The 27,295-nt window shown below is 42.2% G+C and overlaps 1 protein-coding gene across 1 annotated transcript in view; it reads left to right on the top strand.

Moving 5' to 3' along the window:
- Window positions 1-25,857, top strand: part of LOC115123638 (glutamate receptor 1-like) — a 116,441-nt gene extending 90,584 nt beyond the window's left edge. The window contains exons 12-16 of the mRNA XM_065023943.1: window positions 8,131-8,329; window positions 8,527-8,774; window positions 11,518-11,632; window positions 13,730-13,864; window positions 18,709-25,857. Coding sequence (XP_064880015.1) covers window positions 8,131-8,329; window positions 8,527-8,774; window positions 11,518-11,632; window positions 13,730-13,864; window positions 18,709-18,855 — 844 coding nt within the window. The 3' untranslated portion in view covers window positions 18,856-25,857. The remainder of the gene's footprint in view (window positions 1-8,130; window positions 8,330-8,526; window positions 8,775-11,517; window positions 11,633-13,729; window positions 13,865-18,708) is intronic.
- Window positions 25,858-27,295: the final 1,438 nt, after the last annotated feature.

Below are 27,295 nucleotides of genomic sequence, written 5' to 3'. Positions count from 1 at the left end.
CATAAAGTCATGTGTGATTTATTACCAGATCATTAGTTCAGGTCAATCTGAAGACATTCCTCCATTTCCACTGCCTCCTCCTCCTCCTCCTCCTCCTCCTCATTATAAAGTAAGGCCCCTGGGCGCTTGGCTTGCTCTAATTGCTGGCTCCTCAGTCACTGCCTGACATTTAGGTGGACATGTGTATCCTTCTGCTTTGAGGGAACTAATGAGTTCAAATTACATTACATTTGCAGAAAGCTGCCTAATGGGCCCAAATTAGATTACATTTGCAGAAAGCTGCCTGTGACAGATGTTGTTTTCTCGGTCGTAGATGCATCCAATTTAACCCAGACAGAATTTCTAAGCTTCAGGAGAAGAAACCTTTAACGCTGGCCATTCCAAGGACAATCCAAGTCTTACTTTGTCTTAGTTTGTACTGTAAAAGCTTATTTTCCTCCCCCATTTCTCTGTCCCCCTATACTGACCAACGAGGCACAGTCGTGAACTGCAGATGGTTGATTCCTCTAAATGAAATCATTACGAAGACATTGATCTTCTATCTTCCCTTCGCTGGTCTTCTCTTCAGTTTTCTTCTTTAAAACATCAGTTTCCCCTCTCCTCAGTTGACTTGGGAGCAGTCTCTCTCTCTCTCTCTCTCTCCCTCTCTCTCTCTCTCTCTCTCTCTCTCTCTCTTTCTTTCTTTTTCTCTGTCTCTGTCTCTCTCTCTCTCTCTCTCTCTCTCTCTCTCTCTCTCTCTCTCTCTCTCTCTCCTGTGTGAATCATTTGGGTTTCATGGTCTAAGCCTCTTGGCGGACTGGTGATTTGACTTCGTCTCCCGGGCTGTCAGAGGAGGGGAGACCTGACAAATAGAGGAGGGGAGACCTGACAAATAGTGGTGATTCACTTCCCTGCTACCTCATGGGGTTATACAGTAATGGAGAAACTCAGTGGGATAAGGACCTCTTTACCCATGAGGCCAGAGCACAGATGAGTTACATTCATGTCTCAAACACATAGTGACTCTCTTTCAGTTTTTCTCAATTGCTAAAACACAATTTCTGAAACCTTGCTCCATTTCCTGAAAACATTCAACACAAAACCTCATCTTCAAGCACTATTTACATAACCTCTGACTCCTCTTGCAAAATGAAACATTCGCCTCAAAACAGTTTTACCTGTGTTCAAAATTAAACACTGCTCTCAAATCATAAACAAAGTGATCAAAATGATATACACTCTCAAGCAGTCAGTAAACAATACACCGAAAAATAGAAAACACATTGTTAAAAACATACAATTCTCAGGGAGAAGAACATTTTTAAATCTAAAGAAATATTCATATTTTTCCGTCATTGTCTTTTGATGAACGAAAACATGTTCTATCATAGTAGCTCAAAATTGATCAGAAATTACTACTCTGCTTTGCTCTTTGCAATTTAGTTTTTGGTTCTTCCTCCTCCTTGTACCCCTATTTTTACAGTACTGTACCCTGCATCTCACAAACGTGTCCTTTGTCTCTGTGACACTGTCATTCTTGTTCTTTGTTGATATGAACCTCTATTGAGCAGTCAGTACTGTTAATAAATGGAAAGCACAATGTTCAGGGCCATACAATTCATTAATTGTACAGTATACAGTCTACAATGCACTGTACTACAGTCTCCATTCTCAGACTTTCTCCTTCCCACCTTCAACAACCTGTTTGCTCTCTGAACTGGCTTATATTGGTTGTGTCGCATCATTTGAAACAGGTTTAATCAATTTTGATTGGTTGTGTTCAATCGATGACATATGTTCTCTATTTGTATTTGATTGTTGCTACTTGTGTTTACCAGTATGGATGACATGTGCATTAGGGTGCAGAATATGTTTTGAGAATGAGAATGTGTTTAGAGTTTTGCTGAAAAGTCTAAGTGAGATCTGCAAATTGTGTTTTATCATGTGAAATGGTTTAAGGTATTGACAACAGACTGTATAATTAGCTAAATGAGTCCAGGCAACTGGGAACTTTGTTCAGCCAATGGGTTTTAGTGTTTTAGCAATTGAGAAAAACTGTATAATCAGTCATGCATCACACTAGGTAATACTTGCAGCCTACACCTAGCCTCCTAGCCACTGTGCTTCTACACCTGTATTGCTTGCTGTTTGGGGGTTAAGGCTGGGTTTCTGTACAGCACTTTGAGATATCAGCTGATGTAAGAAGGGCTATATAAATACATTTGATTTGATTTGATACACCGGATGGCTTTTATAAGAACACCTCTCTACTCTATTTTGAGGAGTCTTGTGAGAATCTACATTCACTTTATTAAATACTGGGTCAGACCTCCCCTTTGCCTCCAGAACAGCCTGCGTTTTTCAGGGCATGGAAACGTTGCTCAATTGTCATCAAGGGACCTAGCCAGGAAAACATTCCCCACACCATTACACCACCTCCACCAATCTGTACCATTGACATACTGGAACCGCCTGACACCGACAATCATAACACCTTCAAAGTCGATTAGGCTACTCGTTTTGCCCATTCTAACATTCAATCGAACAGTAACTGAATGCCTCGATGCCTGTCTGCCCCGATTTATATGGCAAGCCACAGCTACGTGACTCACTGTCTGTAGGAGCAAACTATTTTCGTGAATGGAGTGGTGTACCTAATAAACTGAGTGTTTAGTTATGTGCCTTCTTCAGTATTGCGAGAATCTACAGTATATTCGGGTAGCTTCTTCAGCATTGTGAAAGTGTGTGCGGTGAGGGTACTGCATCTCTGAGGGAGTCTAATTTGGAGCAGAAAGGTGGCACTATGTCACGGCCGTCGAATGAAGTAGACCAAAGCGCAGCGTGGTGAGCGTACATATTCCTTTTTATTTAGAAATGACGCTGACAAAAACAATAAACAATACAAAACAACCGTGAAGCTTACGGGCTACGTGCCACAAATAAAGTTAACTTCCCACAAAGAAAGGAGGGAAAAAGGGCTACCTAAGTATGGTTCCCAATCAGAGACAACGATAGACAGCTGTACCTGATTGAGAACCATACCCGGCCAAAACATAGAAATACAAAATCATAGAAAAACAAAACATAGAATGCCCACCCCACATCACATCCTGACCAAACCAAATAGAGAAATAAAACGGCTCTCTAAGATCAGGGCGTGACACACTAGGTGGATAGGTGGCACTATGAAAGGTCACCTAAAGGTCAATATGAATAGAAAGGTCAACTTGCTTCTCACACTGGTGTGTTCAGTGAGCTGACCTGCAGTAAAACAGCTCAAATGTCATATATCGATAGCAGCTCTGAGGAAAGAACAGTTTAAAGAACCTGCCGGCCAGCTGCGTTTGGCAGGATGCTATTTGTCAAATAATTCAGTAACTGGGAGGCCTGCCATGTTGATGATAATCTCCAAACAACCAGATCGAAACATAACTTTGAAGAACAAGAGCCATGGGAGATGGAAGGAGCAGCTTTGTGGGCAGACCCCAGCTATTTTTTAATGATAGCATGCGTCTGATCTCTGTAAATGTCACCTCTGCCACTCAGAGAAGGGCTCGTCATGTCGCAACTCACAGAAGCCACTAGACGCCTAACTTCTGAGGTAAATGTCCGTGTGCCATCTTAAGTGCACACTTATTACAGATTATATGTCATTATCTTATTGTTATTAGAAATGATTAGCCTCACAGACTGGCAGTTAGCAACGTTCTTCAAACGGCACCCAGAAACATAAACATGGTGTCCACGAGATCATCTAACTCTGGGGAGGTAGATAAAGAGCCTCGTTGCCAAAATACCAAAGTATCTCTTTAACCTTTCTGTTCTCCACGGTGCAAAGCCGATGAGATTCCCTCCCATTCACAGAGACAATGAAATACGAAATAGGGTTTTACTGACGGCTGGCGTGATCAAGGCAGTGAGAAAGTGTCAATATCGCCTCCCTCCTTCCCTCCAGTAGCTCCATACCTCCCTCCATGTCTCCCTCCTTCCCTCCAGTAGCTCCATACCTCCCTCCATGCCTCCCTCCTTACCTCCAGTAGCTCCATACCTCCCTCCATGCCTCCCTCCATACCTCCATCCCTCCCTCCCTCCATACCTCCCTCCATAACTCCCTCCCTCCATGCCTCCCTCCATGCCTCCCTCCATAACTCCCTCCCTCCATGCCCTCCTCCATACCTCCCTCCATGCCTCCCTCCATATCTCCTTCCATGCCTTCTTCCATATCTCCATCCCTCCCTCCCTCCATGCCTCCCTCCATCCTTCCCTCCATACCTCCAGTAGCTCCATACCTCCCTCCCTCCATGCCTCCATCCATACCTCCCTCCATCCTTCCCTCCATACCTCCCTCCATCCTTCCCTCCATACCTCTCTCCATACCTCCCTCCATACCTCTCTCCATCCTTCCCTCCATGCCTCCCTCCATGCCTTTCTCCCTCCATACCACTCCTGCTGTACAGCAGACTGATGCCTCCCTGGTACTGCTAGACTCTCTGCTCAACGAAGATAGACGCTCCTGTCTGCTTGGATGTGTGTCTGCTACTGCGTTTTTGCCCTGAGGGGGGATCTCACTCTCAGCCTCATACGCTCCACTTTCACCACTGGAGGAATGTGTGCTGCATCTCTAATGTTATTGTAACTTTTCACAGCTCATTAAAGTCATTTACTGGACACAATATCTCATACTTACGTATGTCATACAGAGGTTTATGAAGATCGATGAGAAAGGGTTAAGATTAGTTTTAAATAATTTGCCAGGGAGACACTACACGACCAATAGGTATGTGGACCCCTGCTTGTCGAACATCTCGTTCCAAAATCACAGACATTAATATGGAGTTGGTCCCCCCTTTGCTGCTGTAACAGCCTCCACTCTTCTGGGAAGGCTTTCCACTAGATGTTGGAACGTTGCTGCGGGAACTTGCTTCCATTCAACCACAAGAGCATTAGTGAGGTCAGGCACTGATGTTGGGCGATTAGGCCTGGCTCGCTGTCAGCATTCCAATTCATCCCCAAGGTGTTTGGTGGGGAAGAGGTCAGGGCTCTGTGCAGGCCAGTCAAGTTCTTCCACACCGATCTCGACAAACCATTTCTGTATGAACCTCGTTTTGTGCACGGGGGGCATTGTCCTGCTGAAACAGGAAAGGGCCTTCCCCAAACTGTTGCCGCAAAGTTGGAAGCACAGAATCGTCTGGAATGTCATTGTATGCTGTAGCGTTAAGATTTCACTGGAACTAAGGGAACTAGCCCAAACCATGAAAAACAGCCCCGTACCATTATTCCTCCTCCACCAAACTTTACAGCGGGCACAATGCATTCGGGAAGGTATCGTTTTCCTGGCAATCCGCCAAACTCCGATTCATCCATCGGACCGGCAGATGGTGAATGTGTTTCCACTGCTCCAGAATCCAAATGGTGACGAGCTTTACACCACTCCAGCCGACCCTTGTTATTGCACATGGTGATCTTGGGCTTGTGTGCGGCAGCTCGGCCATGGAAATACATTTCATAAAGCTCCCGGCGAATAGTTATTGTGCTGAAATTGCTTCCAGAGGCAGTTTGGAACTCGTTAGTGAGTGTTGCAACTGAGGACAGACAGGTTTTTTTTTTAACGCGCTACGTGATTTAAAGCTCGGCGGTCCTGTTCTGTGATCTTGTGTGTCCTACCACTTCGCAGCTGAGCCTTTGTTGCTCCTGGACGTTTCCACTTCACAATAATAGCACTTACAGTTGACCCGGGCACCTCTAGCAGGGCATATATTTGATGGAATTACTTGGAAAGGTGGCATCCTATGACAGTGCCACTTTGAAAGTAATTCTACTGCCAATGTTTGTTTATGGAAGTTGAATGGCTGTGTGCTCAATTTTATGCACCTGTCAGCAATGGATGTGGCTGAAACAGCTGAATCCACTAATTTGAAGGGGTGTCCATATAACTTTGTTTATATATTGTATCAATTTAAGGAAAGAAAGGTATACGTGTGTTGAAATGTACAGTACACAGTGGGGAAGGGTTAGTGTATAACCTGGAACAGTCCCCTTTGCCTGTGTGTCTGCAGTGAGACGTGGTGGTGTACGGGTCAGACCTCTCTCTTAGTGTGACCAGACGCTCCGAACGCTCCTCTTCCTGCCCCAGGCACAGCCTGTCACTTCAATTCTATTGTTAAACACACACACACACTCCCCAAACACACCGCCCAGCCATCCCATAGCTAAAACATTTACACACTCTCACACATTCTACTCCTTTAACAGTACATACAGTACACACACAAACAGCCAATCACACAAACCCAACCCTGCGGGCCTCACAGCCCTTTCCCTGTACAGAGGTGACCCAGAAACCCTCAGTGTTATGACATGCTTAACAGTGTTTAACAACGGTTCTGTCAAAAATAGAGATCAGCGTCACATCTGAACTGTGTTGCTGCCGTTGCAGTGTTCTGTTCAAACAATACAGACTGACAGAATGCAAGTTTTGGACTTCAGCAGCGTCTCTGGAGACTCGTTACCCGCCCCAGACATGGCTGACAGACCTACGGACAGAACCTCCCTCTGATGAGCTCAAATATTTGGAGAGGACAGTTCACCATGACGGAGTATTGTGTGCGCGCGTGTGTGTGTGTGTTTTTATGTGTTTTCTCTAGCACACACTTGGGAAATGATTTGTCATTTTAAAATGTATCGTTACCTCATTACGTCTTATTTGTCATTATAAGTAGTGTTATAATTATTATCCACATTAGTATCAACCCTGTTTACCAGTTAGTTTGCGTTGAAAGAGATGAATGGCCGTTTTAGAGTCATTTCCTGCTGCCAACGTGCTGGAGGTGTAACTGTACGACCATCGGGTGTTTTTATCCCATCTCGTTGTGGTGGGCTAGACCTAGAGAATCCCCTGTCCAGTTCTTGGTGGCTTAAACTATTGGCAGGCTGTTTCTCTGGAGATCAGCTTGTTGGCTGGCTAGTGCGGAGGCTTCAAAAGATCTCTGTGCCTGCAAGCTGTCAATGCATTGAAGTTTGAAGGGCTTATTGTTTTTCTGCTTTCCTTTTGCAGTAGCATTCTCACATGCTACCCTCCAACCCCTAGTCTTAGGCTCACTCTGTTCTCACTGCTTTTAACTTCTCTTTTAGTGTGTGAGCTGCATTGTGTACAAGGGATTCAGGGCAATAAAAGGAGGTTTTGTTCAGCAAATCTTCCAAAGAGGAACGGTTTCTGAATTTGGAAACAGGTCTGTGGGTGAGGACGTTCTTCTCCCTGAATTTGCTGGGCAAATCCAAATACTGGAGCCAGCTTATCCTCTGTTTTGCATAAAACAACACAGAACAACAATTTGCTATTTTTAAAGCAATTCTTTTTTTTCCACACAATTCCTCTGCTTTAGTTAGTGCTTTGCTGCTTCCAAAAGAGGAGTGTCGTCATTGAGAAATCTGCACTGGCGCTCAGAGATCCTACAACGCTGAACGCCATTTTCTACAGATCAATCTGTCTTTCCCCGTCAGCCCACACAACTTTCATGTTTGTTTACGCTCAGACTGAAATGGAGAGGATTGTTTCATACTAATTGGGTGGGATGCAGCCTACAAAGGACAATCCAACCATGTGTGTTTCTGTTTTCAGAAATGTGATCTCTGTTTTGTAGCGCCGCTGTGATCTTCGGAGCAGACGTGTTGCAGCAACTGTCTCTGCTGTAGTTCGGGATACATTTGTAGCAGAGCATTTAGGCCAGGAATGGGGTCAGGTCTTTTGAAGGTACAATTATCGCAATGATTTGATCGCAAATATTTTTGTGGGGGCTTATTTTTTCACATAGTATAGTGTATGTTTGTGTGAACAGATATAGCTTATTTTGTTTCATTTTTTTGTTGTTGTACAACACTCACAATCAATCAAACAAGGAAAAGCAATTAATACACATGTCTCTATACCTGTGGCATTGTGAGAAACGGAGTGATTATCCAAGTGATTGAGTGATTAACTGTATGGTGTCAACAGAAAGCAATGTATCATTGTGTGCCTAGAAACGATTAGTGTTACTCTTGAACCATTGATTTATCACTTCCCTCACTCAACACGTCCACTTTCCTTTGTTTCTATCTGAGATGGCAATGTTTGGATTGTTAGAGACTCCTCTCTCTCTTCTTTCTCTCTAGGTCCCTCTCTGGTCGCATTGTAGGGGGAGTGTGGTGGTTCTTCACCCTCATCATCATCTCGTCCTACACGGCCAACCTGGCTGCTTTCCTCACCGTGGAGAGGATGGTGTCGCCCATAGAGAGCGCTGAGGACCTGGCCAAGCAGACGGAGATCGCCTATGGTACTCTAGACGGAGGCTCCACCAAAGAGTTCTTCAGGGTAACGCTCTAGATGTCGTCAACTGTCATGAAAAAGCATCAACTGTCATGAAAAAGCATCAAATGAAAAAGCATCAACTGTCATGAAAAAGCATCAACTGCCATGAAGTGGCTCCAAGTAGTTTTTGACGAGGCGGTTACATTTCTCATAGAGCATCTACATACAGTATTTTACCCATTATTGTTTTTGCACCTTAGAGATCGAAAATAGCCGTATTTGAGAAGATGTGGTCCTACATGAAGTCTGCCGACCCGTCAGTGTTCGTGAAGACCACAGACGAGGGCGTGGTGCGGGTCAGGAAGTCCAAAGGGAGGTACGCCTACCTGCTGGAGTCCACCATGAACGAATACATCGAGCAGAGAAAACCCTGTGACACCATGAAGGTGGGAGGGAACCTGGACTCCAAGGGTTACGGAGTGGCCACGCCCAAGGGATCGGCACTAAGGTATTACAGTGTGTAGGCTGGTCACGTCACCATGACGATCGACCACACCTGTTATGTTTTACACGTGAATGCCAAATGCACCCTTGAGGTGAGAGAGGTTACAGTTGCAAATTATCCCACTTTTGTAAAGTAAATAATAATTAGTGAAGAGACTATTTATTTAATAAATGTAGCATGATGTTATATATCAATTTACAATCTTTGGCCAAATTATGCACATTTTAGTCTGTTTCGGTGATAACGCTAGTTAAGAGATAAAGAGATAACGTCTCATTACGAGACAAAGAGATAAAGTCTCATTACAAGATAAATAGATAAAGTCTCATTAAGAGATAAATAGATAAAGTCTCATTGAGAGATAAAGAGATACATTCTCATTACGAGATAAATAGATAAAGTCTCATTACGAGATAAAGAGATAAAGTCTCATTACAAGATAAAGAGATAAAGTCTCATTAAGAGATAAAGAGATAGTCTCATTCAACTATTCTCTACTCCTGATTTGTAACCACTCTCACCAGATGTCTAGAACATGTGTCCCCCCCTCCACTGTCTCAACTCAGTCCATAAAGTATCATCAACATCATATTGGAATCATGACTGTTCAGGCCTTTACTTTCTTCAGACAGACACTGGTTATAATACCATTTTGTAATGTCTTGCTCCTTGGAATAACTAAGAAAACTGGGGGTAATAACTGTTACGAAAATGTAAATTCAGTCTTGATAGATAATAAATGAAAGCTATTTAATTAAATTTACTTTAAATTGCACCCTGATGTTATTACCTGCATATTTTTTTTATCTCAGAACTTCTAGAGTTGTGCACTTTGGCAGTAAATCTCAAAACGGCATTTTCCCAAGAAATAGCACTTGAATTAGAATCCTAGGTGTTAGTTATGACCTTTTCTGTACATCTCCTGTGATTTAATTGCAATTTTATTTTAGTACCAAAAAACAATTATGAACCAATATTTTACAAGTTATTTCAGGGTAAAGGCACCCAGTAAAAACATTTTTTTTTGCAAGATTCACGTTTAGGAACTCATCTGTTTCATCACTTTTAATGCACCTGTGTTCAATCAGATGTTATTGTCCTCATATTAATGGGCTGTAGGCCCCATTCACAAAGCACATAGGCTTTATCAATCACACCTAGCAGCCTTTTTGATCGATCACTCACGTTGTTTACCTAGTTTATTAGTCTACCAATATCTTTATCAAGGTGACAGAAAGAGTGGTGTTTCACAAAGGCTTTCTAAGTTACACTCAATATCAAGTGTGATGGCTGGTTCAGCCTGGGCTTTGACGGACTCGTACATACTCTGAGACTAATTGTAGTTTCACACTGTGGCTGTGGGTTCAAATTACACACATTCCAAAGATATTGAGCTAATTCTGTGAATTGGTGTTTTTACAGATGTATGTGTATACGATTGATATTTTCCTATTCTACGGTTCATTCTCTAAAGTTGTATAAAATCAGCTCTTAAAAAATAACCGTCTAAAACGTCTTTAAACCAAACAGTGATCCCCCATGCCACAGTACACTAGCCTATATTTGCACTTTAATGATAGTTTGTGTATGTTGAAAGTAGAAAATGATGTTGAAATGACTGCTGTGTGAGCTGTAACAACTGTGCCACATCAGATACATACTATTCTATATGAGCTTAAGGTTTTGATGATTTGGAGAGAAAAAATTCTTAACCATCTGTTCTAAATATGTTGCTAGGTGATTTTCGGCCAACAGACTTTTCTTAAATCATAAAGTTGTAAACTGTGATCGGTTCTCCATAATGTTTATGAAACAGAAATGGACTTAAGAGTCCTTCATTGCTGTGTATCTGATGTGACATAACATTACATCCCACCCTTGTCTTGCCTTCTATACCTGTTGAAAAAGAATAATAATAATCTTCTTCCTTCCTGTTTTTATTCCTGACGTGTTTTCCCCGCATCATCGTCACATCACTTTATTTTGTCAGTCGCATCACAAGAAAACTGCCGCTCTCAAAGACAAATGCTACTAAAATCCTAATAGAGGATGTGGATTTATTTAACTCATCCATTAGGCACTCCATTAGACGGAACTCTTTCGTTCTCTCTGAATAGAGAAAGAATTCCGGGGTTTTACTGAGAAAGACTGTAGCTTGCTGAGGTTCATGCTGACATAATGTTTCCATCGGACCACTGTACAGCAGAACCTTTCCACCATGTTAGTTATGAGAGGGTTGTCCATAATGGACCAGCAACAGCAAAGGGTGAAGAGAATGGAGCACAATGCCCAATATCAGTAATGCCTTGGATAGTGTTCACCTGACCACAAAAATATCCCAATGAATATCTGACGAAAACTGAGTATTGCAAAGTGAATCGACAAGTTGTTATGGCTGTTTATGCCTTGTCCTTATCCAGGGAGCTACTTATTTGAGTTTTTAACTGAAATACAACCAATCCAAGACATGTTCTGATATTTATATAGTTCTCCTACTAATCCTTGGTCTTGCTTGGTAAAATCTGTCATGGTTTAGCCATGAACTATTATTTTTATATACAGAACTAGAAACAAATGTTTGTTTTTTAAAAATTTTACAGTGGCAGGCACATTATTAGTAGCCTTATTTTTGTATTAATTTTTCATTATTCTGATAACAGTACCTCCTTTTTGCTATTTAGACTTCTGCCACACCGTATCACATCTCCATAAATGCTGACCAGTATTATTCTATTATCATTTCAAGAAACCCAGTAAACTTGGCAGTGTTAAAACTGAACGAGCAGGGCCTGTTGGACAAATTGAAAAACAAATGGTGGTACGACAAGGGAGAGTGCGGCAGCGGAGGAGGTGACTCCAAGGTCAGCCCCAGTATGAGAAACCTAGCGGGTAACCACGACGATGGGGGGTAACCGGCAACAAACCTTAAAAAAAAAAAAAACACATCGGCTGCAATACCACAAATCCCCCTTCGTCCTTGTTGACGTTAGTTTGTGTAAGATTACAACTATATCGTATGAGGAATTCTTCAAAAAAGTGCTGTTTACGTTCAAATTAGTAGCATTAGCAATCTCTCTCCCCCCCCCCCCCTCTCAAGTACTGTCTTGTTAAAGCAACAATAATTGACAGGTTTGCATATCCGAGTGTTTACATTTTGCCGGTTACCCAAAGTGATATAGTAATACACATCTTGCAGTAGGGAAAAAGGACACAAAGCTAGATGGAGTATTAATGCATATCACTTTGGCAGTGACAGTTTCAAGTTGTGATTTGTGTTGGTTTTTTTTTATCTTTATTTTTTTTTTTATCTGTCTAGACATGTACGTAGAACATATCTAGACATAATGATGGGTGTCTGTTTACTATGTACTGAATAACATAAGATAACATGGGTGATGTTATTTATGTCATTTCCTGGTTGAAGAATCCCCGTTAACCTAGCGGTGTTGAAACTCAATGAGCAAGCCATCTTAGACAAACTGAAAAACAAATGGTGGTACGATAAGGGAGAGTGTGGAAGCAAGGACTCCGGAAGAAAGGTCAGTCCATGTGTTGGTCCTATACTTAACACCAAGATTGAGTATTAGCAGTTCTGTACTGTCCCTCGTCCCCCACTCCCTAGCACTCAGCACTCTTTCTCTCCAATCTGCCATTTACACAAACTGGTGTCCTTATAACTGTGATTCATGTCAGCCCTGGAACTCAGACACCTTTAGTGATTAGTGATAATTGCTGTGTCCTCACATGCTATGGATGAGTCAGTGGCCCCTAATTAGATATTGTCTAAACCAAAAAAGTAGACATAGGGTTGTATTCTATTCTCCAAAATGTGTGTAGCTAATGATGATGAACCAATTACAAGGATAACAATTGAAACTGTATAGTGTAGGAATAACACAGTTACTGTCAGTGATAATACCCTTTTGTTCCCTGTGTCTGGGATATTCTACAGACATCTACAGGCAAAGTATTCACAGTTTTCTGAATGAATAGAATTTAGATGTATTTGTGATTTTAACTTTCAAAGCCAAATGAAGAGACACGGGTAAATGACAGCGTGGAGAGAAAGGCCCTTTATACAAGACCTCCTCCAGAACTGGGATCTCCTCTCCTTTAGTGCTGTTTTCCTTGTCTCTGTCTTTAGACAGTGTGCATGCTATTGGTTGAGACCCAAGACACAGATGTGATGTCACGGCAACCACGGCTTGTCGAATCAATTGCCCTTCCCTTATCTGGTGCATTTGCTTAAAAATCTAATTATATTTTATAAAGATACCCCTACCCTATGACGTAAACCTAAAATAAAAGTTGACCTTTCCCTCTTGCATGGTTCAACTCTATAAAAATGCAGTCTTGGGAATGTTTTAGAATGCACAACACCAACTACATAGCATTCTGATAGTGTGAAACGCTCTCCCTTGAAAAAGAGATTCTCATCTCAAGGGACTTCATGGTTTAGTAAATGATCAACAACACAAAAAAAACAGCGAGACGATATAGAATGGAATTAATGTAAGTCTTTTAATGCATATTTGATTTTGAATGACTGGACATTATGTCTGGTATAAAAGACACGTGTTAGCTGTAAATGCACATTAGTCAGCTACTTTCTAAAGATATGTTCACCCAAAGCCTGTTACATGTGCATGACTCTGCATGTTTCTGTCAGGCTTAGATATGTACTGTATCAAGTATGTTGTTGATAGTAGTCAGTTAAATTAGAAAGATATGTCAGGACCTCTCTAGGAGATATACAATGACCTGTTGATTTATCATGAAGGTACACTTACCAGTATGTGTCATGTAAGTTCACTAGGACAGTAGTTGACAGATAATTACACTATCTTTATCCTATAGAGACCAGTAGTTGAATGGTTAATTACACTATCTTTATCCTAGTGTGGTGTGTCTCTTGGACATGGTCCAGTGCGTCTCACCCTGTGTCTTTGTGTCTGTAGGACAAGACCAGCGCTCTGAGCCTCAGCAATGTGGCTGGGGTGTTCTACATCCTGATTGGAGGGCTGGGGCTGGCCATGCTCGTGGCCTTGGTCGAGTTCTGTTACAAGTCCAGGATCGAGTCGAGGAGGATGAAGGTTAGTTAAGTGGAGGACGGCAGGCCACGACCCCGACTCTCCAAATGCGTCTCAGGGGGAGTTGTGGGAAAAAAATATGTTCTTATTAATTAATTAACACACTTGTACAGATGTAGGTTCTTAATTTGATCTCTCTTTTGTTGATGAGAGTTTTCCTGCACGGCAGGAAATGCAAGCTAGTGTAATCAAGATTTGAAAAGGCTTCTAAAAGTTTGTAAGTTACACATTAAAAAATCAGATTTGTTTGTCCTAACGTAAAATATATCAACCCTTACAAGAAAAGTCCATTCATTATAATCTGTAGCAAATTGGCTCAAATTAAGATCCTACATCTGTACATGTGTGAACTAAAACAAATATAAGCACCCTCTTAATTATTATTTTTATATTATTTTAACTTTGAAGCAATGACGAAGACTCTATAATATATAGTGGGGCAAAAAAGTATTTAGTCAGCCACCAATTGTGCAAGTTCTCCCACTTAAAAAGATGAGAGAGGCCTGTAATTTTCATCATAGGTACACGTCAACTATGACAGACAAAATGAGAAAAAACATCCAGAAAATCACATTGTAGGATTTTTAATGAATTGATTTGCAAATAATGGTGGTCTCCATTTTGGTTTGGTCAGGGTGTGATTTGGGTGGGCATTCTATGTTCTATTTTCTATATTTGGGTATTTCTATGTTTTGGCCGGGTAGGGTTCTCAATCAGGGACAGCTGTCTATCCTTGTCTCTGATTGGGAACCACACTTAGGTAGCCCTTTTTCCCCACCTGTCTTTGTGGGAAGTTCACTTTGTTTGTGGCACGTAGCCCGTAAGCTTCACGGTTGTTTTGTATTGTTTATTGTTTTTGTCTGCATCATTTCTCAATAAAAGGAACATGTACGCCTACCACGCTGCGCTTTGGTCTAGTTCATTCGACGGGTGTGACAGAACTTCCCACCACCAAAGGACCAAGCAGCGTGGTAAGGAGGAATGGACGTGGGAGGACATTTTGAATGGCAAGGGATCCTGGACGTGGGAGGACATCAATGACGGAAAGGATCACCTGCCGTAGGAGCAGGTAGAAGCAGAGAAGAAGGCGAAGGCAGCTGGTAAAGGGGCCCAGCGTTATGAGGGAACACGGCTAGCAACATGTTGGGGGTTGGCACACGGAGAGTTTGACTGAGTCAGGTTGGAGACCTGAGCCAGCTTACCGTGGCGAGCATCGTACTGATCAGGCATTATGCGGTGGAGCACGGTGTCTCCAGTGCGCATTCACAGCCCGGTGCGCTACATCCCAACTCCCCGCATCTGCCGGGCTAGGGTGAGCATCCAGCCAGGACGGATGGTGCCGGCTCGGCGTGCCTGGTCTCCAGTGCGTCTCTTCGCCCCAGGATATCCTGTGCCAGCTCTGCACACTGTGTCTCCGGTACGTCTGCACAGCCCAGTGCGTCCTCTGCCAGCGCCCCACATTTGCAGGGCGACGATAACCACCCAGCCAGGACGGGTTGTGCAGGCTCTAAGCTCGAGAACTCCAGTGCGCCTCCACGGCCCAGTGTATCCGGTGCCTCTGCCAAGGACAAAGCCTCCTGTATGTCTCTCCAGCCTGGTGAGTCCTCTGCCTGCGCCCAGAACTAAGCCTCCAGTGATGATCCATGGCAAGAAGCCTCCAGTGATGATCCATGGCAAGAATCCTCCAGTGATGATCCATGGCACGAAGCCTCCAGTGATGATCCATGGCACGAACCCTCCAGTGATGATCCATGGCACGAGGCCTCCAGTGATGATCCATGGCACGAAGCCTCCAGTGATGATCCATGGCACGAAGCCTCCAGTGATGATCCATAGCAAGAAGCCTCCAGTGATGATCCATGGCAAGAAGCCTCCAGTGATGATCCATGGCAAGAATCCTCCAGTGATGTTCCATGGCACGAAGCCTCCAGTGATGATCCATGGCACGAAGCCTCCAGTGATGATCCATAGCAAGAAGCCTCCAGTGATGATCCATGGCACGAAGCCTCCAGTGAGGAGTCATGGCACGAAGCTTCCAACGACGGCCTCCAGTCCGGAGCCTCCAGCGACGGCCTCCAGTCCAGAGCTTCTAGCGGTGGACTCCAGTCCCGAGCCTCCAGCGAGGGTGCCCAGTCCGTGGCCCGCAACGAGGGTGCTCAGTCCGTGCCCCGCAGCGAGGGTCCCCAGTCCGTGCCCCGCAGCGAGGGTCCCCAGTCCGGGGCCCACAGCGAGGGTCCCCAGTCCGGGGCCCACAGCGAGGGTCCCCAGTCCGGGGCCCACAGCGAGGGTCCCCAGTCCGGGGCCCACAGCAAGGGGCCCCAGTCCGGGGCCAGCAACGAGGATCCCCAGCTCCACCGGAGATAGATGCCCACCCAGACCCTCCCCTATAGGTTCAGGTTTTGCGGCCGGAGTCCTCATCCTTTGGGGGGGGGGGGGTACTGTCATGCCCTGACCTTAGAGAGCTATTTATGTATCTATTTTGGTTTGGTCAGGTGATTTGGGTGGGCATTCTATGTTCTATTTTCTATGTTTTGGTATTTCTTTGTTTTGGCTGGGTATGGTTCTCAATCAGGACAGCTGTCTATCGTTGTCTCTGATTGGGAATCATACTTAGGTAGCCCTTTTTCCCTCCTTTCAGTGTGGGTAGTTGTCTTTGTTAGGGGCACTATATCCTTTGTAAGCTTCACGGTCGTTTTTGTTATTTCTTGTTTTTGTTGGCGACATTACAAAGAAAAGAAAATGTACGCCTACCACGCTGCACCTTGGTCTCATTCCGATGACGACCGTGACAAAACCCCTGAACTACAGAGCTACTGTTAAATCCCCTGAACTACAGAGCTACTGTTAAATCCCCTGAACGACAGAGATACTGTTAAATCCCCTGAACTACAGAGCTACTGTTAAATCCCCTGAACTACAGAGATACCGTTAAATCCCCTGAACTACAGAGATACTGTTAAATCCCCTGAACTACAGAAATACTGGTCATCCCCCTGAACCATCGGACAGAAGACTAAAGCACTTTGTCAGGCACAGAGCTCTTTCAATGAAGCGTCCATTTATTCAGCTATTGACCCTACAGCTACTAGATGAGTTATGTGTGTGAGAAGAATATGTCGCACTACTTCTTAGTTATACAGTATTTATTATTCTGTTGAGTACTGTATCGTCTGAGGTGTAGAGACACCTGGCTTTTGTTTGTCATCTCCATCTTTGATGACGTAGGTTTGATTGAAAACAATGGCATAATAGCTGCCAGATGCATGTGATCATGCGTCACTATACAATAAGTTCCTATTTAGATCAAAGTTGTGTGTATCTTTTCATCTTATCAGATAATTAGTTACGATTTGTGTATGACTTTCATTTGCAACTTCTCATTAACCTCATGAACTTAATGCTTAATATTTTTTTTCTCAATGTATCTATTTATTTATGATACATTTTCAAAAAATGAATGTCCAAATATCAGTCGTTTGCAATTAGACATGAAACCAGGGACTTTCTTTGCATATGTGCAACAGAAGTGATTTAATGTCATGATGATATCTTAATGTGTTTAGCATACATCCCAGCTGTACAGTACACGTTTAGCTCCATCATAAACAGCCATTTTGTTGAAAATGTTTACATGTCATGTTCGACAGCGGAAGCACGTAAGTCCTGTGTTTAAAGTATCTCACATATCGCTGCTGTGAGTAGACCAATTAGTCTGCATCAGCCGAAGAGCATAATCCTCGGGATCTATTGAAGTGTACTTGATTTAAATCATTTATACACTGAGGATGTACAAGCCAACATCCAGATCATTAGCTCCAGTTTCAAGCCTACGGGTGTTTCATTATGTTAAGCTAATGCAAAAGAGAGTAGGCTGGGAGCTAGCGCCGCACGGTTCTGCTTGCGTTATTGTTACGGGGGTTCGGTCTCATATTTTGCATGGTACACTTATTGGCTCTCCACTGTGAGATAACGAGAGAGAAATGAGCAGAGAGAACAAGTGTCATCTTTCACAAGAGTTTACCAAGGAAGAAAATACATTGCGTGACTCATAGCACAGAAGTCAGGATTGTCTGTTTGCAAATTCCAGTTTTATACCAAGTAACTGAACCAATAATGACTTAATGGCTGTTTCAAGTACATTTTTGTTTATTATCTCAGGAGAGTTCAGTAGATTAACTCAGTAAAATTCAGTAGATTAACTCAGTAGAGTTCAGTAGATTAACTCAGTAGAGTTCAGTAGATTCACTCGGTAGATTAACTCGATATTGTTCAGTAGATTAACTCGATAGTGTTCAGTAGATTAACTCGGTAGATTAACTCGATAGAGTTCAGTAGATTAACTCGGTAGATTAACTTGATATTGTTCAGTAGATTAACTCGATAGTGTTCAGTAGATTAACTCGATAGATTAACTCGATAGTGTTCAGTAGATTAACTCAATAGTGTTCAATAGATTAACTCGATAGTGTTCAGTAGATTAACTTGATAGTGTTCAGTAGATTAACTCGATAGTGTTCAGTAGATTAACTCGATAGATTAACTCGATAGTGTTCAGTAGATTAACTCAATAGTGTTCAATAGATTAACTCGATAGTGTTCAGTAGATTAACTTGATAGTGTTCAGTAGATTAACTCAGTAGACTTCAGTAGATTAACTCAGTAGAGTTCAGTGGATTAACTCAGTAGACTTCAGTAGATTAACTCGATAGTGTTCAGTAGATTAACTCGATAGTGTTCAGTAGATTAACTCAGTAGAGTTCAGTGGATTAAGTCAGTGGAGTTCAGTAAAGTTAATGGGTGACTATCATGTATTGTTGTTGTGTAACTCCCTGTGTTATCCCATGCAGCAAATCATCGATGCAGCCATGCTGAGTTCCACCCTGAACCGCATGACCAGGACAGGGAGCGGGGGCGAGAATGGACGAGTGGTCGCCCATGACTTCCCCAAAGCGTCACAGACTCTCCCCTGCATGAGCCAGGCCGCGGGCATGTGATGGGGCAGTCCTTCCTCTGCACAGACCCCACCAAAAAGAGAAATGGAAAAGAGGAGGGGGGGGGGACTACAGCCAATAGGATTCACTGACTACTGCCAATAGGATTCACTGACTACTGCCAATAGGATTCACTGACTACAGCCAATGGGATTCACTGACTACAGCCAATAGGATTCACTGACTACAGCCAATAGGATTCACTGACTACAGCCAATAGGATCCACTGACTACAGCCAATAGGATTCACTGACTACAGCCAATGGGATTCACTGACTACAGCCAATAGGATTCACTGACTACAGCCAATAGGATTCACTGACTACAGCCAATAGGATTCACTGACTACAGCCAATAGGATTCACTGACTACAGCCAATAGGATCCACTGACTACAGCCAATAGGATTCACTGACTACAGCCAATGGGATTCACTGACTACAGCCAATAGGATTCACTGACTACAGCCAATAGGATTCACTGACTACAGCCAATAGGATTCACTGACTACAGCCAATAGGATTCACTGACTGCAGCCAATAGGATCCACTGACTACAGCCAATAGGATTCACTGACTACAGCCAATAGGATTCACTGACTGCAGCCAATAGGATTCACTGACTACAGCCAATAGGATTCACTGACTACAGCCAATAGGATTCACTGACTACAGCCAATAGGATTCACAGACTACAGCCAATAGGATTCACTGACTGCAGCCAATAGGATTCACTGACTACAGCCAATAGGATTCACAGACTACAGCCAATAGGATTCACTGACTGCAGCCAATAGGATTCACAGACTACAGCCAATAGGATTCACAGACTACAGCCAATAGGATTCACTGACTGCTCACTCTGAAGATAGAAACAACAAACAAAATCACTTTTGTAAAGAGACGGTTTATTTGGATCTTTTCTGCTGCAATAAAGATGGCCGTCTTGGACTTTAATAGATGGCATACTTTTGTGTATCAAAAAGAAAAGAAAAAGAGAAGTTCTTCCCCAACCCAATTAATAGTGACACTTTTTGCACTATGTCAGTTTTTCTGGTCGACAATTCAGTTTTTCTTGTCTACTACTATCATTAACAGTCATGAACAGCTACAGTGGAGCCTGAAATAATTGAACCCCTTGATAAAGATGAGCAATAATGTATCAAATAAAGAATTCAAATACTAAGCTATATTGTATGCAACAAAAATAATGAGGAAATTATATTATTTTATACTAATATCTTGGAGAAAGAGATTCTGTTTGATAAATTAACTACTTTTTTCCTCAGAAAAGGGAAAAGGGTCAAACCGATTGACACCCCGAAAGATTCTTATAAATAAATTAGTCAAAAGTTTAGTATTTAGTCCCATATTCCTAGCACGCAATGATTACATCAAGCTTGTGACTCTACAAACTTGTTGGATGCATTTGCAGTTTGTTTTGGTTGTGTTTTAAATTATTTTTGGCCCAATATAAATGAATGGTAAATAATGTATTGTGTCATTTTGGTGTCATTTTTTATTAGAAATAAGTATAGAATATATTTCTAAACACTTTTACATTAATGTGGGATGTTACCATGATTACAGATAATCCTGAATGAATCGTGAATAATGATTTGTGAGAAAGGTCAAAGGTCATTCCCCAAAGCCATGAGGTTAGCATGTTTTAGGGGTATGACCTTTTGAGTAAACAATATAGCTCAGCATTTCAATGATTTATATTTTACACTCATTAATGCTTAGCTGTATCAAGGGTGTCAATCATTTTGCCTTGTGACACAAAAATGTCCAATCCCAAACATTTGACTACCTATCTATAGGTGCATACAGTATGTTGAATAAAACTACTGCTGAATGTTTTCACACATCACATAGGAATGGATGATTTCTGTATTGTTTCTCACATGAGCCACTTTGTCAACGTCACTGCATTGAAATTTCATTCCGATTTCCTCTCTAATTATATATATATATATACATATAATATTTCCTGCCCAACACCTGACATGGAGAATTCATTTACATTTTGAAATTACTATAAAACTACAATATGACATATTTCAAAACCATTTTCCCTATTGTGTTCCCTTGTCGTGTAAATATGTTATAAACCACCAGTTTGTAGGTCATTACCATTTAGAGGAGTGAGTCATTTAACAGACTCTCTGATCCAGAGCCAGTACAGTAGTGAGTAATTTAACAGACTCTCTTATCCAGAGCCACGACAGTAGTGAGTCATTTAACAGACTCTCTGATCCAGAGCCACTACAGTAGTGAGTCATTTAACAGACTCTCTGATCCAGAGCCACTACAGTAGTGAGTAATTTAACAGACTCTCTTATCCAGAGCCACTACAGTAGTGAGTCATTTAGCAGACTCTCTGATCCAGAGCCACTACAGTAGTGAGTCATTTAACATACTCTCTGATCCAGAGCCACTACAGTAGTGAGTCATTTAACAGACTCTCTGATCCAGAGCCACTACAGTAGTGAGTCATTTAACAGACTCTCTGATCCAGAGCCAGTACAGTAGTGAGTCATTTAACAGACTCTTATCCAGAGCCACTACAGTAGTGAGTCATTTAACATTGTCTCTTATCCAGAGCCACTACAGTAGTGAGTCATTTAACATTGTCTCTTATCCAGAGCCACTACAGTAGTGAGTCATTTAACATTGTCTCTTATCCAGAGCCACTACAGTAGTGAGTCATTTAGCAGACTCTCTGATCCAGAGCCACTACAGTAGTGAGTCATTTAGCAGACTCTCTGATCCAGAGCCACTACAGTAGTGAGTCATTTAACAGACTCTCTGATCCAGAGCCACTACAGTAGTGAGTCATTTAGCAGACACTCTGATCCAGAGCCACTACAGTAGTGAGTCATTTAACAGACTCTCTGATCCAGAGCCACTACAGTAGTGAGTCATTTAACAGACTCTCTGATCCAGAGCCACTACAGTAGTGAGTCATTTAACAGACTCTCTGATCCAGAGCCACTACAGTAGTGAGTCATTTAACAGACTCTCTTATCCAGAGCCACTACAGTAGTGAGTCATTTAGCAGACTCTCTGATCCAGAGCCACTACAGTAGTGAGTCATTTAACAGACTCTCTGATCCAGAGCCACTACAGTAGTGAGTCATTTAACAGACTCTCTGATCCAGAGCCACTACAGTAGTGAGTCATTTAACAGACTCTCTGATCCAGAGCCACTACAGTAGTGAGTCATTTAACAGACTCTTATCCAGAGCCACTACAGTAGTGAGTCATTTAACAGACTCTTATCCAGAGCCACTACAGTAGTGAGTCATTTAACAGACTCTTATCCAGAGCCACTACAGTAGTGAGTCATTTAACAGACTCTCTGATCCAGAGCCACTACAGTAGTGAGTCATTTAACATACTCTCTTATCCAGAGCCACGACAGTAGTGAGTCATTTAACAGACTCTCTGATCCAGAGCCACTACAGTAGTGAGTAATTTAACAGACTCTCTGATCCAGAGCCACTACAGTAGTGAGTCATTTAACAGACTCTCTTATCCAGAGCCACTACAGTAGTGAGTCATTTAGCAGACTCTCTGATCCAGAGACACTACAGTAGTGAGTCATTTAACATACTCTCTGATCCAGAGCCACTACAGTAGTGAGTCATTTAACAGACTCTCTGATCCAGAGCCAGTACAGTAGTGAGTCATTTAACAGACTCTTATCCAGAGCCACTACAGTAGTGAGTCATTTAACAGACTCTTATCCAGAGCCACTACAGTATTGAGTCATTTAACAGACTCTTATCCAGAGCCACTACAGTAGTGAGTCATTTAACATTGTCTCTTATCCAGAGCCACTACAGTAGTGAGTCATTTAGCAGACTCTCTGATCCAGAGCCACTACAGTAGTGAGCCATTTAACAGACTCTTATCCAGAGCCACTACAGTGGTGAGTCATTTAACAGACTCTCTGATCCAGAGCCACTACAGTAGTGAGTCATTTAACAGACTCTTATCCAGAGCCACTACAGTAGTGAGTCATTTAACAGACTCTTATCCAGAGCCACTACAGTAGTGAGTCATTTAACAGACTCTCTGATCCAGAGCCACTACAGTAGTGAGTCATTTAACATACTCTCTTATCCAGAGCCACGACAGTAGTGAGTCATTTAACAGACTCTCTGATCCAGAGCCACTACAGTAGTGAGTCATTTAACAGACTCTCTGATCCAGAGCCACTACAGTAGTGAGTCATTTAACAGACTCTCTGATCCAGAGCCACTACAGTAGTGAGTCATTTAACAGACTCTCTGATCCAGAGCCACTACAGTAGTGAGTCATTTAACAGACTCTTATCCAGAGCCACTACAGTAGTGAGTCATTTAACAGACTCTTATCCAGAGCCACTACAGTAGTGAGTCATTTAACAGACTCTTATCCAGAGCCACTACAGTAGTGAGTCATTTAACAGATTCTCTGATCCAGAGCCACTACAGTAGTGAGTAATTTAACATACTCTCTTATCCAGAGCCACGACAGTAGTGAGTCATTTAACAGACTCTTATCCAGAGCCACTACAGTAGTGAGTCATTTAACAGACTCTCTGATCCAGAGCCACTACAGTAGTGAGTCATTTAACAGACTCTCTTATCCAGAGCCACTACAGTAGTGAGTCATTTAGCAGACTCTCTGATCCAGAGCCACTACAGTAGTGAGTCATTTAACAGACTCTTATCCAGAGCCACTACAGTAGTGAGTCATTTAGCAGACACTCTGATCCAGAGCAACTACAGTAGTGAGTAATTTAACAGACACTCTGATCCAGAGCCACTACAGTAGTGAGTCATTTAACAGACTCTCTGATCCAGAGCCACTACAGTAGTGAGTCATTTAACAGACTCTCTTATCCAGAGCCACTACAGTAGTGAGTCATTTAACAGACTCTCTTATCCAGAGCCACTACAGTAGTGAGTCATTTAACAGACACTCTGATCCAGAGCCACTACAGTAGTGAGTCATTTAACAGACTCTCTTATCCAGAGCCACTACAGGAGTGAGTCATTTAACAGACTCTCTGATCCAGAGCCACTACAGGAGTGAGTCATTTAACAGACTCTCTGATCCTGAGCCACTACAGTAGTGAGTCGTTTAACAGACTCTCTTATCCAGAGCCACTACAGGAGTGAGTCATTTAACAGACTCTGTGATCCAGAGCCACTACAGTAGTGAGTCATTTAACAGACTCTCTTATCCAGAGCCACTACAGTAGTGAGTCATTTAACAGACTCTCTTATCCAGAGCCACTACAGTAGTGAGTCATTTAACAGACTCTCCTATCCAAAGCCACTACAGTAGTGAGTCATTTAACAGACACTCTGATCCAGAGCCACTACAGTAGTGAGTCATTTAACAGACTCTCTTATCCAGAGCCACTACAGTAGTGAGTCATTTAACAGACTCTCTGATCCAGAGCCACTACAGTAGTGAGTCATTTAACAGACTCTCTGATCCAGAGCCACTACAGTAGTGAGTCATTTAGTAGATGCTCTTATCCAGAGCCACTACAGTAGTGAGTCATTTAGCAGACGTTCTTATTCAGAGATACTACAGTAGTGAGTCATTTAGCAGATACTCTTATCCTTACAGTAGTGAGTGCATTTTTGTACTGTTTTTCATACTGGTCCGCAGTGGGAATCGAACCCACAACCCTGGCGTTGCAAGCGCCATGCTCTACCAACTGAGGATTTAAAGGATTTAACAGAGTACAGATAGAACAGACAATATCATTTCTACCTGCTGTTTCATTCCGCATGTTTCCATTAATATCTCAGAGATGGCGTATGAGCCATTGATAAAGATAGGAACATGTTCCAATGGCAGTAGAACATCTAATGGTATAAAATCTTTGATTTTTATTTTATTTTATTTTTTTTACCTTTATTTAACTAGGCAAGTTAAGAACAAATTCTTATTTACAGTGATGGCCTACCAAAAGGCAAAAAGGCCTCCTGCAGGGGAAGGGGGCTGGGATTGAGAAATACATTCAAATATAGGACATGAATGAGATGACTAATCGAGTGGCTTTAGCGTTGGAAATGAGATGGTATGTGAGGATGACACAATTAGCCCACAAATTAGGGTGTGCCATTTTCATTTTACTCTACAAATCCACTGATGATTCAGGCTTGTTAACCTACATTGACGTTTCAGGTTCAGGCTTGTTAACCTACCAATGACCTATCCTACATCACCTAACCTCAGCTACCTATCTTCATGTGGATGGTGTTTTTGAAAACAAACAAAAAAAAGGCATATGATTTAAGACAACTGTACAATTTCACAACTTTTTTTTTGATCTACAGTACAAAGACAGTACAAGCACAAGAACACTCTTAAAACGTACACTGTACGGTGGTATTTGTACTGTAACGTGTTAGACAGCATCTCATGGTCTGTTGAGCAGCCATCCATTGTATGTCACTATCCCATCACCCAATATGTTACTGTACGACTCAGAGGGTCATTCGTCTTCTATTCATTTTCTCCCTATTTGTTATCCTCTTTGGCATAGCACAGTGTCACACAACTAAAACTTATTTTGGTTTTGTACTGTACTTTAATCAATTTGTTAAAAAAATATATTATAATAATAATAATATCCACATTTGTATGGTGAGAAATGTAATGTAAGAGACCTGGTGTTGAAATGATGTTCCATTCTGTTGAACAGGTGCAGACAGTTTTGTTCCAAGCTTTTCTCAGTCCAATATATTTTGTGCGTTTATAGTGAGATGACATTTATATTGTACTTTTAAATAATATTTTGATCTGGCACTACTTTGTTTAATTTACTTCTCGAGGTGCAAGAGAAAATCTACCTTATGTCTTTGTGTGTTCACATCTGTCTCAAGCGATATCTTTCGGGAAAAGACTAATGCACAATTTGGATTTCAATGGGCGGGGAGAGAACTTTGTTGAGTAACAGTGCTCTCAATAAATTCCAAACTTTTGTAACCACGTGCCCTGGTTCTCTTTTTTTCTTATTCAGCTCTCTGCTTGGTCTGGAGAGAATAGGATGGTGAGACTAAGGAGTGAGAATAGTCCCAGGGAGATGGAGAGACAGAGAGAAAGAGAGGCTCCCCTTGTGTTTATTTCTACAGTGTCATTAAATCCGTGAACTGAAGAAGGGTAATTGTTTGAAGATTGCCTTTTAGAATGTTCACAAATCATGCCTTGATGCAGTCTCTTGTATTGGGAGTTATCAAGTGGATCCATTACTTCGTAGAGTAAAACTTTGTCGTGACTCTTTTCTCCTCATTTCCCTCCTTTGATTTCCGCCTGTATGAGCCACTTTACAATTCCCACCGGGTGGGTTAACCCTATTGGCGTGATGCGTAGAGTGTTTGCCTTGGTATTCATCCCTGCCCCACAACCACCTTTCACTGCAATAGATACAGTATCCTCATGGTCTTCTTTTCACATGCTGCGAGTCTTGCTGTTGAACCAGAGTGTGGTTAGGGGACAAAGGGGTTAGTTGAACCAACCCTCGTTTCTAGGAAACCATTAACAAAAATAATCATGTGACCAAATATTTAGCAAGAGGTCATCATTTTATGGAGTCTCTGTGAAGGAAGAAACTACATGGAAAAAGTAGTAAGTCAGGTCCAAAAAGCTGATTTTCACCAGATTAAATGAATTGATTGTGTTAGAGGTGTCATGATGCTTCTATCTAAACCAAAGTAGATCATTTTAAGATTGTTTTATACAGCAGTTGGGGCCTTTATAAGCGGAAACATGATGTCCTAAACCTAGCCTTGGGGTAAGTTGAGCCAATGACCATGAGGTAAGTTGAGTCACCATACCCCATACAAATTATGATTACATTTCTTCAGTTTCATGCATAGTATGCGTAGTATTTTTTGCAATGTGTCATACATATGAAATCAATATAGTGCATTTTTATTGTTACCGAGCAGACATCGCCCCGCGTATACAAACATAAAAGATGCAGGGGGCTTGAGGTTCTTCAGAGCAGCCAAGGAAGTGAGAGAAGGGATGAAGTCCATTTGAACAGCAGCAAGGGAAGAACAAATAGACGGAATATAAGCACCCCACAAATGTTTTTATTTATTTTAAGAGGTACATTGACAAAAAAAGAAAACGGACATGTGAAAGAGAGTCTATGGCAGAGTAGCAGAGACACACCAGGTCCTATCTGATGACATGGAGTCTCAGCTTAATAAAGAGAGGCTATGGTAGAGTAGCAGAGACACACCAGGTCCTATCTGATGACATGGAGTCTCAGCTTAATAAAGAGAGGCTATGGCAGAGTAGCAGAGACACACCAGGTCCTATCTGATGACATGGAGTCTCAGCTTGATAAAGAGAGGCTATGACAGAGTAGCAGAGACACACCAGGTCCTATCTGATGACATGGAGTCTGAGCTTGATTAAGAG

Source organism: Oncorhynchus nerka, linkage group LG10 (genome assembly GCF_034236695.1).
Source record: "Oncorhynchus nerka isolate Pitt River linkage group LG10, Oner_Uvic_2.0, whole genome shotgun sequence".
Lineage (NCBI taxonomy): Eukaryota > Metazoa > Chordata > Actinopteri > Salmoniformes > Salmonidae > Oncorhynchus > Oncorhynchus nerka.
Note: the sequence above shows the minus strand (reverse complement) of the source record. Positions and strands in the feature narration are given on the sequence as shown.